The 16,009-nt window shown below is 40.7% G+C and overlaps 1 protein-coding gene across 1 annotated transcript in view; it reads left to right on the top strand.

The window, feature by feature from the left end:
• The window catches only part of GPC4 (glypican 4), a 110,308-nt gene that overhangs the window by 77,744 nt on the left and 16,555 nt on the right, over positions 1–16,009 (top strand). Inside the window, exon 3 of the mRNA XM_019956178.2 lies at positions 9,897–10,288. Coding sequence (XP_019811737.2) covers positions 9,897–10,288 — 392 coding nt within the window. The remainder of the gene's footprint in view (positions 1–9,896; positions 10,289–16,009) is intronic.

Here is a 16,009-nt window from a genome sequence, read left to right as displayed (position 1 = left end):
GCCATGTTAAGTGCATTTCCAAATGACATAGTAAAAATGATGGTAACAACCACAAAGATAGATTCTTGCTTACAGACTCTCCAAATCAAATTATTTGCACGTTGTTTTGCAGGTTCAAAAAGACTTTTTAAGGAAATTGCAGTGTTGTCCGATGGTAGTCCATTGGGGAAACTGCTTTCATTTGCCATTGTGGGAGCAAATGTAGCAACTTTGGGCAGGAGGTGGAGCCTACCGCGTTATCAGCCTGCTTCTGCTGTGAACCCACTGTGACCTGGGGCAATTAACTGGTCTCAGTTTTCCCATCCATAAAATGAAGGGGTTGAGTTGGATGCTCTCTAAAGACCCTTTCAATTCTACAAATTCTGTGAATCTTCTAAACATGTGACCAGACCAGCTGCTTCAGTGAAAGGTCTTACAAGATGTTAATTAGGCGTCTGCATGGTCCCCTCTGTTTTCCTCCTATCATTTCTTAACCCTCTGCTACTTTCACCAGGTCTTTGAAAACCCTCTCATGGGCCTGAAGCTTGTTAACTCGAATAATAGTAGAAATGTTCTGAATTAGCTTAAAACGCACATAAAAGAAATAATTGTCTGTCCCATCTATCTGAAGAGTGCTTCATGTCCTGCTTTTGTGAAATGATAGAAAACAAGAGGGCTGGAGAGCTTAAGTGAGGGGTGGCCACTCTTCAGATTGAGCCAAATTTGTGTTTTAATCACTGACTAAAAATTTTCATGGTTCATCCTGGCCATTACTTCATTAGGCCAATAGGCAAAGCAATGTGGAGATTCAGCGAGTTGAAGGCATTCGAATTCACATGCCCATGAAAAACAAATGTATAGCCAACTAAACTTCATGGCCATTAGCTAAGCTGAAGTTTCTGGAATTTTCTTGACCCCTGACCATAAGTATTTTTCAACTGTATAGTTCTCTTACTGTCCTTTGCAAGGCCATACCAACTTACTAAAGACTTCCTGGGTCTTTAGTTTAAGTCTTAGACATCCTTAAGATACACGTGTCATAGAAATGTGTAACATACACAAAACATAGTGTTGTTTTTAAGCCTTACCTCAGGTTTCATTCATTAAGATGTCTTTTTAAAATTTGTTGCTTCTTAAAACTTCTAGAAAAGCACAGCAGGCAAGATGTAGCCACAAAAAGTATAGAAAAAGACATGAGGCCTCTGGCTTTCCTGCAAATGCAGGGTTCCTTTCAGATCATACTGTGCTTGGAAAGCACTGCTACTCTATGTTTTACAATTCTATTTTCTTTCTTTTGTTTTTTCCCTCCATGCAAAAGAGACTAAAAAGCTGGGTATTTTTTCTAATTCTTTGATAATCTCCCTGTGAAACGTGACTAGAACGAGCCACTACCAGTTTACTGTAATCAAATCAAGAGCTCAGACAAAACACACACGTTCCTGTATTGACAAAGGTTTTCTGCCTTTTGAGTTGTTATCTCAGGTGTGACCAATTGTGACTGTGGTGTTGGCTCTCTCATTGAAAATGCCTGTGCAGCTTTCAGCGTGCCCTGAGCACTCTCTCTTTGGGCCTCTGCTATTAGCTGTGGCTTCAAGAAGCAGCTGATCTGTTTGGAGGCGAGTAAATACACAGAAGAGCTTGAGCCAAACTGCTTTTATCTGTTTTTGTTGGTTCATTGTGCTTTGAGCCTGGGAGTTGAGAACCTTGTTGATCATCTCTGCTCACCCTTTTTTTCCATGCGTCTGTCTGTCCTGGCAAAGAAAAGGGCTTATTTGATCCAGCAGTTACTCTGATTGACTGAGAGAATTCCCAAGCCATTCAGGCCTTTCTTGTTCATTGTCCTGGCCCATCTCCACCTCTCTCTCTCTGTCTCTCTCATAATAAAGGGGACTCAAGCAGGGAGTGCTACATGGGCACACCTTTTCTGTAGGTCACTTTGGCAGTATGTCAGACGTGTCACATAGGCTCATTCTTACCCTTTGATTCAATAATTCCGCTTCTAGGTATTGATCACCAGGAAAGAAAAATCTGCATACAGGTTTATGTACAGGAATGTGCAGCACAGTGTTATCTGTCATTAATGAAAAATAGGAAATCAATCTAAACATCCCATAGTGATTACATTATGATTTGGCCATATAGTGTCATAGTATGCAGTTGCTAAAAATGATATTTCTGGAAGATTTTAAATCAAATCGGAAGTGCTAACCATACAATGTTACATTAGAACAGGGTATAAATACCGTATGACTTCAACCGTGTGACAACACATTCCTTCATAGAAAAGACAGGAAAGAAATTCAATAAACCATTGTTGTCTCTTAAAGGTGGGATTATGGGTAATTTTTATTTTCTTCATACCTTGCCATATTTTCCACATTGCTACGACTTCAAAGGAATAGTTTGTAGGGAAAAACAGTATTTTTTAACAAAAAATGTAAGAACTGCTTTGGTGTTTTGCCACTTTTGGGTTATTTTCAGCATCATGATACTCACTGTAGACAATTAGGAAAAAGTAGAAAAAAATGCATTGAAGCATTTAAATTGGATGAATATGATAAGGGGAAAAGTCATTTTTGAAAGCATGAGATGGATTACTTTTCTGATTATGTCACTGCAAAATTGGAGTGAACAAAATTGAGAATCATATTGAAAAACATCACGCTGATTCCCCAATACCCCACCATCACCACTGTATGCCTCATCCTTTTTTGCTCAGGTAGATAATGTATATATGTACATAGAAATCAGAATCATAACTGATTATGCTACTGTGCATCCTCATTTTTCATTTTATATTAGATCATGAACAGATAGACTGTATATGAGGTTTGTGTATAAGGTCATTTCATATAATAGATAGACGTGGAGGTTAGCATATGGAGCACTTGGAACACTACTCGAGCCTCTTTCTTTTTTTTGTTGGAGGTTTCTTACACCTGCCCCCATGGGCCATTCTCAGCAAGAAGGGATACAGCTGTGCTAAGGGGACTTGGCTAGCTGGTGCTGGGAGGATCATTACTAGAAATGGAACAAGGTCCAGGGGAAGGGCTTACAGCAGTGAGCCTTGTGTCCTGGGCCAAGTTATCCGGGAGAGAGAAAGGAAAGGAGCTTTAGCATTCAACGTGCATTAACCACTGAAAGCAACCTTGGGAAGAAAGGGCTGCTCCTACTGTGGCTGGATCCCACAGCCCCTTTCATATGTTAACAGCCCCTAATAAGGGCCGCAGCTGGCAATGGCCTTGTCAGCCTAGGAGAGGTCCATTGTTGGGCGATAGCTGAGGAACATTAGTCAAGTACAAGTCCTTTTAGTGCACCATGCCCTCCCTAGCAGGCACTCCTGAGGAGGGACATTATGCCAAGCTGGAGGACAGTGCCTGTTAAAAACTTAACATGGATTTGGCCAGAAAAGCAAGACAGAGGAGACAGTCAGAAGCCCAAGTTTCAGTTTGGTTTGGTCAGTAAAATGCTTGTTTAATTTCCTCCCCCCCGCCTCCATTTGTAGATGCCTATGTTAGCTGTTCTTCATCAAATACTTAAGACCTTGGGTGAAAGCATGGATAGCTATAATTCTCTGAGTTTTCTTAACTGTGAGAAGTATGATTTGTAGCATTTACCAGGAGGTTTCTTTCTCAGGAATTTTGTGGATGTGGTAACTTACTGTTTGCACACCACACCAGGGCTGTGAAATAAGGCCTTTACAGTAAAGAGGAAATTAATCCTTATATTTAAAAGGCAGCTTCCTAATAACATAAATACAAGGGGGTAGTTTATAGCGCCAAGCAAATGGATTGAATAGAAAGGGCTCCCAGTCTCTTCAGGTCACGGGTTAATTCTAGAATGCATTCTAACTCATTAATCAATAGCCAGTCGATTGTTTATAAAGTAGTAACTAATGGCATTTAATAGCAGAACTGAAGGCCTTTTGACCCATTTCAAGAATTTTGAATGTTTATTTGATGCAAGACAAGTGGCAGTGGATAGAAGTTCCAAAAGCACATGATGTTCTTTTTGTAAAAGACAGGATATTTACATAGAAAACTTTTATATGGAAAAGTTTTGCCTTTTCACTCTGGTAGTTTTTCCCATCTTGAATGGGTACTACTGACAAGAAGAATAATCACCTTTACAAAAAGGAATAATCACATGTTAAAGGTGGAAAATAGTCCCAGTCTCTTAGCTCAACCCTTGCATTGAGCTGCTTCTGGCAAAGAACGTAGGTGAAACACATGGGAGTGGAGCACTGACCTGCTGTTCTGAATTCCTCATTTTCCTTTCCCTAATTCTTTGCCTTGATCTTTTTGTATTGGGTTAACCAAAAAATTTATTCAGGTCTCTCCATACTGTCTTACAGGAAAACCTGAATGGCCTTTTTGGCCAACGCAATATATATATATGTGTGTGTGCTATATATGATATTCTGTTGTAATATCATGTGTAATCTCTTCCTTGGATTTCTCCATCCCATGTTTTTCACTCAGGAGTTGCTCCACCCTTGTGGATGTCTGGGACATTTTACAGCATTGGAAGCTACAGCCATTATGCATCTTTATCTTTGGCTAAATTGTTCCCAGTTTTATAAGGTCTTGGGTCTTAACTGTTCTCCAGCAGCTTTGGCTTAATTTATGTTCGCCCAAGATCGATAATATTTGACTCTGCCAAGAAAGATAAAAACCAGCCTTGAAAGGTTTTTTTTTTTTTTATGATTATATATATAAAGAAACTCTAAAGGTGACAGTATCATTTCATGTATCACGTATGGTGTGCATTTATTGAGCAGCTATTATGCGTGAGGCATGATCCATAATGAGGGGAGCAGTGATAGTCCCATTTAATGGAGGAAGAAGCAACAGAGGCTCGCTGAGGTTTAGATCCTCTGTCCCATCAAGGTCACATAGCTCATAAATGAGAGGTCTCATGCCTTTCCCACTGTGTGATGCTGCTTTAGATCCTGGCATGTTACACTGTTTATTTCCATTGCTATGTTAAGTGGTCATTCATGAGCCCTAGGTGTAGCAGCTGTTTGATCCTTAGAACATAAACCCTTAAGCCCCCAAACTGAAAATTGAAAGAGAAATAAACCCTGATCAGAGACACCATATTTCAAATACTTATAAACTGTCTCCTCTCTGATTCTTCTTTCAGACACCAATGGCATCACTTAAAACTGACTCCCTGAACAGCATTTTTCATGAACACGAGCAGTTCCTACAAGGGAGATCTGATTTCCAATTAATTCAGCTTCTGATTGTGGTGGAACTCTGGTTGACACTGCCCCTGACTGGTTCTGTTTTAGCCACCAACTGTCTTATAATTAACTTTAGGCATAATGTTTATGAAGGAATGATTGCTAGGTATCTCAGGCCCACTCAGTTTTTCTTCGGGAATTAAGATCTGATTTTGAATAGTGGGGTAGAAAGTAGAGATGAGCTTTGCAGCAATGAATGAAGTTGCTATTGATGGCTGGGGACCATGTCCTGAATGTCTAGTTTGTGTTCTGTACCCCACTGTAGAAGGAAATGTAGGAAGAGGGGGGGATGGGGATGTGAAGGAATCTACAAGAACATATGAGAGCTGCCAGTTTGGTAAGAGGAACAGATGCAAAAGCTTTCCTCCCCCCTTTTTTCCTTACAGCAAATTGTTATGCTTTGATTGGTATTGTATCCAATTGGTATGGATTTTAGAATCTAAGTTATGTCTGCCATATCCTTAAAAGATCTCTTTGAGACAAAAAACATAGGTGGAATAGTCCCATTTACCAGGCTGATAAGAACGTGTCAGGGGCGGCCCAGGTGGTGCTGGTGATAAAGAACCTGCCTGCCAATGCAGGAGACGTAAGAGGTGCAGGTTCCATCACTGAGTCGGGAAGATTCCCTGGAGGAGGACACCGCAACCCGCTCCAGTATTCTTGCCTAAAGAATCCCTTGGACAGAGGAGCCTGATGGGGCTCCTCCATGGGGTCGTAAAGAGTCAGACACGACTAAAACGACTGATCAAGAGCATGTCTAAGGAAGGACCCCTGGTGGTCCAGTGGCTAAGACTCCATACTAACAATCCTGCATTTGATCCCTGGTCAGGGCACTCGATCCCACATGTTCATCTAAAGAGCCCACATGCCACAACTAAGACCAAACACGGCCAGATAAAAAACTAAATGTTTTTTAGAAAAGAACACGTCTAAAGAGAAATGAGGTTGAGTCTCTTGGATCACTTGACTTTTGTTCTGTTGACTTTGTAGGTGAGAAATAGATGAATATTAAAAAAAAAAACTTGCTATATGAAATGAAAGATTAAGGATTTTATAGACGCTTTAAAAATCTGGTGCCTCCATAAAGGCATGTGCGGAAAGTAGCAGGATAGTAAAGGTGAATTGGATGGAGAAAATTCATCTTCCTAGAAATTTTCATTACAGTCTGCTTGGGCAGGAATGTTAAGATGCATGGCAAAACCATGTGCTTTGATTTGAGCACATAGCAACCACTTGGTACATACTTGTGAAATTGCATAGTTTGGAGAGAGAAAATTACCAGATTTCTAACTCCTTATATCAGTGTTATAGAATTTCTATATATAATCCACTCAGCCTTTATATTTGCAAGTTATGGCCGCACTAAAGAATCTTAAAAAATGTGAAGAAAAGGAAATCAATTTTCTGAATGGTTAAATGAATTAGAGCCTAATATATATGTAGCACTAAACTAAACTCTCAAAATATAAGCTAACATCACACACATATGCGCATGCACACACACACACACACACACACACAAAACCTTCCTAGACAGAATTTGAGTCCTGGGAAATAAAGTCCATTGTGGTATTAGGCAGAGAACGTGCTGTGTTAAAATCAGATCTGTTCTTCATTGGATCATTGATCTTGTACCTCAGTGTAGCTATATAAATATATCTATACCGACCCACGGGCTTTTGACACAAATGAGGAAGTCTTGAGTATGTTTTATTTTTACCATAAAATTTGCAGTGTCTTAGTGATTCTTTGACCTCGAACACTTTTAAGCCTAAAAAAATAAACTCTGACCTTTCATAGTGGTATTCAGTTAAAACCAAGCTATCCGTATCATTCCGCCCCCAGCTTTAAAAACCAAGGTTTTAAAACCATTAAAAACCATTCATTAGAAATGTGAGTATTCAGAATTATTTAATGAGTCGTGAAAACACAAGTCAAATCATTCTCAACTTCCCATTTCTACAGTAAATGATGTGTGCCAATTTTATGAGCAATATAGTAAAAATCCAGCATAGGGAAGGATCTATGGTTGTCTTTGCCATCCGCTCTTTTGGATGGTGAAATATTAGTACCACTGGGTTGACACAAGTTTTCCATATTGATATCAGTGACCAGGCTTTATTTTTCCAGTATGTGAGAGCCAGCACCACTTGGCAAGGATGCTAATGACTCAAGGACGGTATGGCAAGTGGACCAGCTGACGTTTAACGTCTTTTCTTACCCCAACTTTCCCCAACTTTGAAGTCTTAGAAAAATGCTACCTCCATCCTGACTCTTAGTTTCAAGATACTTCCACATGAGGAAATTCACCCCCAACCACCTTCAAGAAATGACCCCCAAGAATGCAACAAAAAAAGCTAAAACCCAATTTATTGGAAATGTATTTTCTTCTAATTAAAGCATTAACCCTTAGCCTGAATGCTTCACATTCAGCACAGTTCCTGAACTGATGGTGACTGCTAGTGAGAGACAAAATGGAACAAGTTTCATTGAGAGTCTTTTTTTTTTAATTTTTTAATTGAAGGATAATTGCTCTACAGAATTTTGTTGTTCTCTGTCAAACCTCAACATGAATCAGCCATAGGTATACATATGTCCCCTCCTCCTTGAACCTCCCCCATCTCCCTCCCCATGCCACCCCTCATTGAGAGTCTTGATTCTCAAACTGTAGGGTGTAGCAGAGTCCCAGATGGCTGCCCCCTCCCTCCAGGGTTTCTGACCCAGTAGGTTTAAGGTGGGATCCAGGAACTTATGACCCAGTGATGTCGATGCATGTCTATACCATGGGACCACAGTTGAGAACCACTTGGGATCTTGCTGAGAATGAGAGCCCCTTCCCAGGTACCTGATAACTGTAAGTCTTTTCATATGGTTCCCCTAGCTCCTTCTGTACTTTATGTCCTTTCAGGGAGAGAATTTTGGTAAAAATGCCAGGCTGTACAGTATAATGGGGGTTTCCCTTTCTCTCACTGAAGAAAACTCAGGAAATAAAAGGCAAGCAGTAGAGAAGGGTTTTGTAGCGCTATTCCATTTTGATAACCTCACTCATGTTCTTCTGGCTTTGAAGGAGTTGTCTTATTTGTCTTTCTGCTCCACGTTCACTTGGAGGCAGCTTCTTTCTTGATGCAGTCCTTATATTTTGCTTTGGTATTTATTACATTTCCTGCTTATAAAAGTGATACCGTGAGGTGTTTATTTTTATACCAGACATAGATTCTTTGCTGCTAAGTCACTTCAGTCGTGTCTGACTCTGTGGGACCCCATAGACGGCAGCCCACCAGGCCCCGCCGTCCCTGGGATTCTCCAGGCAAGAACACTGGAGTGGGTTGCCATTTCCTTCTCCAATGCATGAAAGTGAAAACCGAAAGTGAAGACACTCAGTCATATCCAACTTTTAGCGACCCCATGGACTGCAGCCTACCAGGCTCCTCCGTCCATGAGATTTTCCAGGCAAAAGTACTGGAGTGGGGTGCCATTGCCTTCTAAGAATGATTAATGTTGCAGAAGACTGTTAACTTCTCTTTTTTCTTAACTTCTCTTCTCTTCTGTGAACTTCTGAGAAAAGATTCAGGAGAAACTATTTGTATTTAAGAGATTAAGTCTTTAACATTTAGGCTGTGGGAGTATGTGATGCTACTCCAGTACTCTTGCCTGGAAAATCCCATGGGTGGAGGAGCCTGGTGGGCTGCAGTCCATGGGGTTGTGAAGAGTCGGACACGACTGAGCGACTTCACTTTCACTTTTCACTTTCATACATTGGAGAAGGAAATGGCAACCCACTCCAGTGTTCTTGCCTGGAGAATCCCAGGGACGGGGGAGCCTGGTGGGCTGTCATCTATGGGGTCACACAGAGTCGGACATGACTGAAGCGATTTAGCAGCAGCAACAGTATTTGATGGCCAAAAAGTAAATCTGGGTGGCGGGGGGGTGGAACAGGTATTCTTTTTTCCCTATTTATTTTCCTGTGTTGTATGGTTGAATCTGTTATGCATTTCATTTCTGTCTTTCTGGACTGGAAAGAATCTCATGGTGTTACTGTATGAATCCTTTAGGAACCCAAGGCCACCTGGGTTACCCCAATTTATACTGATGTCACAGGGAATACCTTAGAACTTCTTTTCTTGCTTATGTGGGGTGTTTCATTATGTTTCTTGGCCTCAAGCATTTCCCAGGCAGTTTTCTTATATGTCATGTAGATATAAGGAGGAGAAAGGTGGTTAAAATCATGTCTAAGTAAACAGCACATCTTGACAACACCTGTCGCGGTGTCAGGTTACAATGAGGAGGCATTATTCACTTCAGTTTAGATTCTTACAGTAAAAAATTCAGGGAAACTTTATGTTTTCATTTTTGTCCAGTTCTTTATTTACCTTGTGACTGACTGAGAAAAGGAGGGAGGGAGAGATTCAGTTTTATATTGAGTCCTGAGAAATTATTGGTTTAAAGTTTCTTTTTTTATGTAGGTGTCTTTGTGACATAGGTTTCCCTTCAGTGACAAACTATCAGAGATGCCAAATTCCCCCAAAGAAATCCACGCTATATACAAGCATGTTTTCCAATTTAATATCAGGAGGTTTTTTGTTTTTTTTTTTCAGTTTTCAGATTTACCTGAAAAGCACTCCCATTATTTAATTATTGAGAACCCTTTCCGTTTTGGTTTTGTGTTTAGAATTCTTCAAAGAACTACTTGAAAATGCGGAAAAGTCCCTGAATGACATGTTTGTGAAGACATACGGCCACTTGTACATGCAGAATTCTGAGCTATTTAAAGATCTCTTCGAAGAGTTGAAGCGCTACTATGTGGCAGGGAACGTGAACCTGGAGGAAATGCTGAATGACTTCTGGGCCCGCCTCCTGGAGCGCATGTTTCGCCTGGTGAACTCCCAGTACCACTTCACAGACGAATATCTGGAGTGCGTGAGCAAGTACACAGAGCAGCTGAAGCCCTTTGGAGATGTCCCTCGGAAACTGAAGCTCCAGGTCACTCGTGCATTTGTGGCAGCCCGCACTTTTGCTCAGGGCTTAGCAGTTGCAAGAGATGTGGTGAGCAAAGTCTCAGTGGTAAGTACTGTTTACAGTCCATGATCTTGTTTTGTTTCATGTTAAAGTTTGGGAGGTATGGGAAAATAAACGACTATAAATCCATTGTCTTAATAACAGTCATCTTTTCTTTCTCTCCCCTCTTGTCACCTACACTTTGTCCTGATACATGAGCACTGTATTGCTATAAACAATACAGTGATGAACATCTTCATGTATCGTCATCATTCTTTTCATGGTTTTCTTGGTAGCCATTCTTAGAAATGGCACTACCTGCTCTTGACTTAATGGCTTTGCAGAATTATCAGGAAAGAGAATGAAATTGTAGTATTCAGAAAAGAGAATGAAATTGTAGTATGCAGGAAAGAACAGATGCTATGAACCATGTTTTCCTCATTTGTAAATTACAAGAATCAGATGAGACCAGTATTTTTCAGACTGTTCTTTGGAGCCTGCTAAGGGGGTACCTCAGGGGCCTCCTTGACAGGAGACAAGGGAGGCGCAGACTTAGTGGGCAAGACTCTGCATCTGTGCCTTTACCTCCTAGCTGCCCTAGGAAACCTTTGCTCTCCTCAGTTTTATGTAGTAGGGTTTTTTGGTTGGTTGGGTTTTGTTTTTGTTTATTTGTTTTGGCCGCACCAGGTGGAGTCTTCGTTCCTGAATCAGGGATCAAACCCATGACCCCTGCAATTGGAGGCATGGAGGCTTAACCACTGGGCCACCGAAAATCCCTGTAGTAGGATTTTGAGCAAGATTTCAAGGAGGGAAAAATGCTGTGCCTTCTTCACCCATCCCCTCCCCACGGTGAAATTTGAGAATGTTTTGAAGGCCTTTCCGCCTCTACCTTTCTGTGACTCAGTGCCAGTGAAGACGGCCTATTCCAGAGCAAAGTTATCTGTGCAGGACTGATCTTAGTGCTATTACTGTTAGACCCTCAAAGGGTCATACCCAGACAACATGGGCAGACCAGGATTCATGGCCCCCCGATTATAGACGAAACTTAATTTAACAGAGTGAATTATGAATTATGTGTTGTGAAAATTAGGTGCTCATCAGATGTTTTGTTTTAGCGTTGCATGGTGTGTTAGTTGATTGGTTGCATTCATTTTTACGGTTGTGTGTGTTCACATTTCCCAGCCAGAAAATGACAGGAAACAATTCTTTACAGCACATTTTGTTCACTCCTTTTCCTCTTGATATTTTCATCATAAATTGCAAAAAGAAAAAAAAAAAAAAAGAAATGCTGGGGCATAGGAGAGTTGGGTGGGAGCAAGTAGGGAGATGATGGTTATAATTAAAGGAATAGCCTGGTTCCTGAACTTCTGCCCACCCCAGCACCCATTATTAATTTTGGAGATGCTCATGTCAGAGTCCCTAAACAATGCATAGTGAGTCCAGATCAAAGTTATTGACATCATAGTTCCCCTCACACATCTGCCATCTTTCAGCAATTCCTTGCATTTATCCTAAGCTATGGAGAAGGCGATGGCACCCCACTCCAGTACTCTTGCCTGGAAAATCCCATGGACGGAGGAGCCTGGTGGGCCACAGTCCATGGGGTCGCTAAGAGTCGGGCATGACTGAGCGACTTCACTTTCACTTTTCCCTTTCATGCATTGGAGAGGGAAATGGCAACCCACTCCAGTGTTCTTGCCTGGAGAATCCCAGGGATGGGGGAGCCTGGTGGGCTGCCGTCTATGGGGTCGCACAGAGTTGGACACGACTGAAGCGACTTAGCAGCAGCAGCAGCATCCTTGGCTGAGTAGCCAGTAAGGCACTGCTGTGTGATTTTGAATGTCGGTGTGCGTGTGCATGTGCGTGCCAGAGAGAAAAGCAAGGACTAGAAAACCCTTCGCAAGTGTTTTAAACTGGTTTCTTTACATTAACCTCCCCCTTCCCTTTCAGTTTATTCTTGGGAAGAAGGACCAGGCTGACACAAGCCTGCTGTGGTGTTAGCCTCACTTAGCAAGGTTGGGGCCCCTTTAGAGAACTGAGATTCCAGAATCCCTAACTGGAGGAGGAAGGTGGTGATCAGAACAAGGAAGCAGGTTAGAAGCTTGAGGGCTAGAAGGCTAGTCTTCGTCACGCCACCTCCCAGAGGGGAGAGAAATGAACACTTGCAGCTTCCCTGTGTTGCATTCGTCTTGACATAGTTTTCAGAATTAACTGTGGGCAATCAATAAGACTGACCATTCACCCTTACTTACCTATGCAGTAAAGAGTATGTGACCCAAAAGGAAATAATCACAATTTCCAATGTTGCTTTTGATATGAATTTTTTTTAAGCAAGAAAGAAACTTCTGTGTACCTTACTTTTGACAAGTTGTATAAGAAAGTTACTTCCCAAATACGACCCTAGATTTTTTCAGAATTGATCCCTATTCTGTATTGTCATGTCTGCCTAAGAGATATTTGCATCATTATGTGAGAATGCGATGAATACAAGCTATAGAGCTCAGTTTACTTTGAGTAAAACATTACTTGCCAGTTGTTTAGTGGAAAATACTGTTATGACTTAAAACATTTTTAATTAAAACATAGTTTATTTCCAATGTTAGTTTCTCATGTACAACCAAGTGATTCAGTTTTTTAATATATATATATATATACACACACGTATTTTTCATATTGTTTTCCATTATGATTTATCCCAGGATTTGAATATAGTTCCTTGTGCTATACAGTAAGACCTTGTTGTTATATATAGTAGTGTGTATCTGTTAATCCCAAACTCTTAACTTCTCCCTCCCCCATTCCCTTTTCCCTTTGCTAAGCATAATTTTGTTTTCTATGTCTATGAGTCTGTTTCTGTTTTGTAAATACGTTCATTTGCATCATCTTTTAGATTCTATGTATAAATACTACCATATGGTATTTGTCTGACATACTTTACTTAACATGACACTCTCTTGCTCCATCCATGTTGCTGTAAATGGCATTATGTCATTCTTTTTTATAACAGAATAGTATTCCATTGAACAGGTACCACGTGGTCTTTATCCATTTGTCTGTTGATGGGCATTTAGGTTGCTGCCATTTCATGGCTATTGTAAATAATGCTGCTATGAACATTGGAGTGCCTGTATTTTTTCAAATTAGAGTTTTTGCCATAAATAAGCCAAGGAATGAGATTGCAAGATCATGTGGTAACTGTTTTTAGTTTTGTAAGGAACCTCCATATGGGGCTTCCTTGATAGCTCAGTTGGTAAAGAATCTGCCTGCAATGCAGGAGACCCCGGTTCGATTTCTGGGTCAGGAAGATCCGCTGGAGAAGGAAGCGGCTACCCCCTCCAGTATTCTGGCCTGGAGAATTCCATGGACTGTATAGTCCCTGGGCTCGCAAAGAGTCGGACACAACTGAGCGACTTTCACTTTCCATATGGTTCTTCATAGTGGCTGTACCAATTTACACTCTCACCAGCAGTGTAGTAGGGTTCCTTTTTCTCCACATCCTCTCCAGCATTTATTATTTGTAGACTTTTTAACTATGGCCAATCTGACTGGACTGAGGTGGTACCTTATTATAATTTTGATTTGCATTTCTCTTAACAATTATTGAAGGTGAGCATCTTTTCGTGTGCTTATTGGCCATCTGTATGTCTTGCTTAGAGAAATGTGATTATTCTAAATGTTATGTTTATAATTAGAAACCTTAAAAAATAATATTTTGCTTTGCTACTGAGCATCTTCTCAACCTAAGGACTGACTTGAAATCCAACTCTTCAACTAGGTTGAGTTGTATCTAAATTATGTAATAATAAGACACTCAAGTATGAAATCAGTTTCTAAAACTGCCAAAACACAAATTATGTAAAAATCTATCGTCTATGTAATGTTTCTTTTTAGAAGGTTGTAAATTCATTACATTTGTGTTTGGACTATGACTACCAGTTCAACAGATTTTAATTTAAGGTGTAGTGTGTATTTAAAATTAAAGATGCTGAAGAAACTACATTTGATTAATAAAATAAGAAAGCTCTAACAGTTTGGGGACTCAGGGAATGTTTTTTCATATAGATTCCCACCCCTGCCAACTGTTATCCAATTGTACTTTACAGGTGGACATTGTACTTTACAGGTGGACTAGAACAACCCAAGAAATAAATATTTCCTTCTTTTAGTATCCAGTTTCACTTTCATGCATTGGAGAAGGAAATGGCAACCCACTCCAGTGTTCTTGCCTGGAGAATCCCAGGGACGGGGGAGCCTGGTGGGCTGCCGTCTATGGGGTCGCACAGAGTCGGACACGACTGAGGTGACATAGTAGCAGCAGCAGAATTAATTACCTTTTTAAAGAGACCCACCTCACCCACTTCATCTAACAAGAGGTCAGTGAAGTCAAATATGAAGACCATTGCGGTCTTGGGGCTAGTTATTATTTACTTAACTCAGAGATGTTCCCACTTTCTCTTCATGAGCATATGCCCTGCTTTTCCAGTTTACTTGTGCAACAAAAGGGTTGCGGTTACGTGTTGAGCAATGATTTGATTGTCACTAAGCCTTTTAAAGGCCATTAGCACCAGCAGGCTTAACTGACGGCAAGAGAAGTCACTTCTTAAAGTATACTTGCCTTGCTTCAGTTTTTCTGGGCACAGACATCCAGAGATTTCAGCTTACTCCATTGAGCTTTGCAATTCAAACTGCAGAAAAGTTCCTTTAATTAGGAACAGATGGTTCAAGAATACCCCGGTGCTCCACATCTTTGTATTACTTATTCCATTTTTACTTGTCATGGTTCATGATACATTTCTTATTTACCTGCTTGCAGCAGCAGTTTTGCCTGGAAGGGTGAAGTCTGTTGTGGTCTTTCAAAAATGCACAAGTGGTTACATGCACCATGAAAATCAATAGCTCCTATGCCAAAGAGAGTTGCATTCTCATGGTTTCAATTAACACTGACATAATGGGGCTATGTCTACACCCCCACCCCAAACCACGGGGACTATAATTAGAAATCAGTGCCTTAGCATTGTGATGTCTAAATGACTATCCTGCCTTGAAAATGAGATCCATTGATCCCTCTTCCATTTCTGTCTATTTGCAATGCACCAACACCTACAAGAGTACTATACAAATTATTTTTCCGTTTTCCCAAATTGTTATAAATGTCTATTTTAAAAATGAGCAATACAAAAAAGCTTTTGAGCATACATGTATATTCAGCCCTTAAGATTCTTTTTCAGTCACAAAGACTAGAATTGCAAAGAGGAAGGAGGGAGGTATATATATTCTCTACACTATAATATATACAGAGGTAGAGATGAGGAAGGTAGGGGTATGGGAAGTGTCATGGAGTGAAGATTCTCAAAACGGTAATAGAGCCCTCTACAAGGGGGGAATACAAAGATGCTTCAATTTAATCAGTAAGTCATGTCTGACTCTTTGTGACCCCGTGGACTATAGCCTGCCAGGCTCCTCTGTCCGTGGGATTCTCCAGGCAAGATTCCTGGAGTGGGTTGCTGTTTCCTTATCCAGGGGATCTTCCAGACCCCAGAATTGAACCTGCCTGGCAGGCGGATTCTTTAACCACTGAGCCACCTGGGAAGCCCCTTGACTTATCATTAACAAGTCTACTTAAAAACACAGCAACACTTATTTTCAAGCATTTATGTAGTTTCAGTTCTACCTACCATGGCCCTACATACTCCTGAATGAATCCTAGCTTATTTCATGTTTTTGTTACATCTTTGAAATTCTATTATTAGGGAAATAGGAGCGTCTTCGCCTTCTTTCTTTGCACGT

The sequence above is a fragment of the Bos indicus genome, chromosome X, assembly GCF_029378745.1.
Source record: "Bos indicus isolate NIAB-ARS_2022 breed Sahiwal x Tharparkar chromosome X, NIAB-ARS_B.indTharparkar_mat_pri_1.0, whole genome shotgun sequence".
NCBI classification, from domain to species: Eukaryota; Metazoa; Chordata; class Mammalia; order Artiodactyla; family Bovidae; genus Bos; species Bos indicus.
Note: the sequence above shows the minus strand (reverse complement) of the source record. Positions and strands in the feature narration are given on the sequence as shown.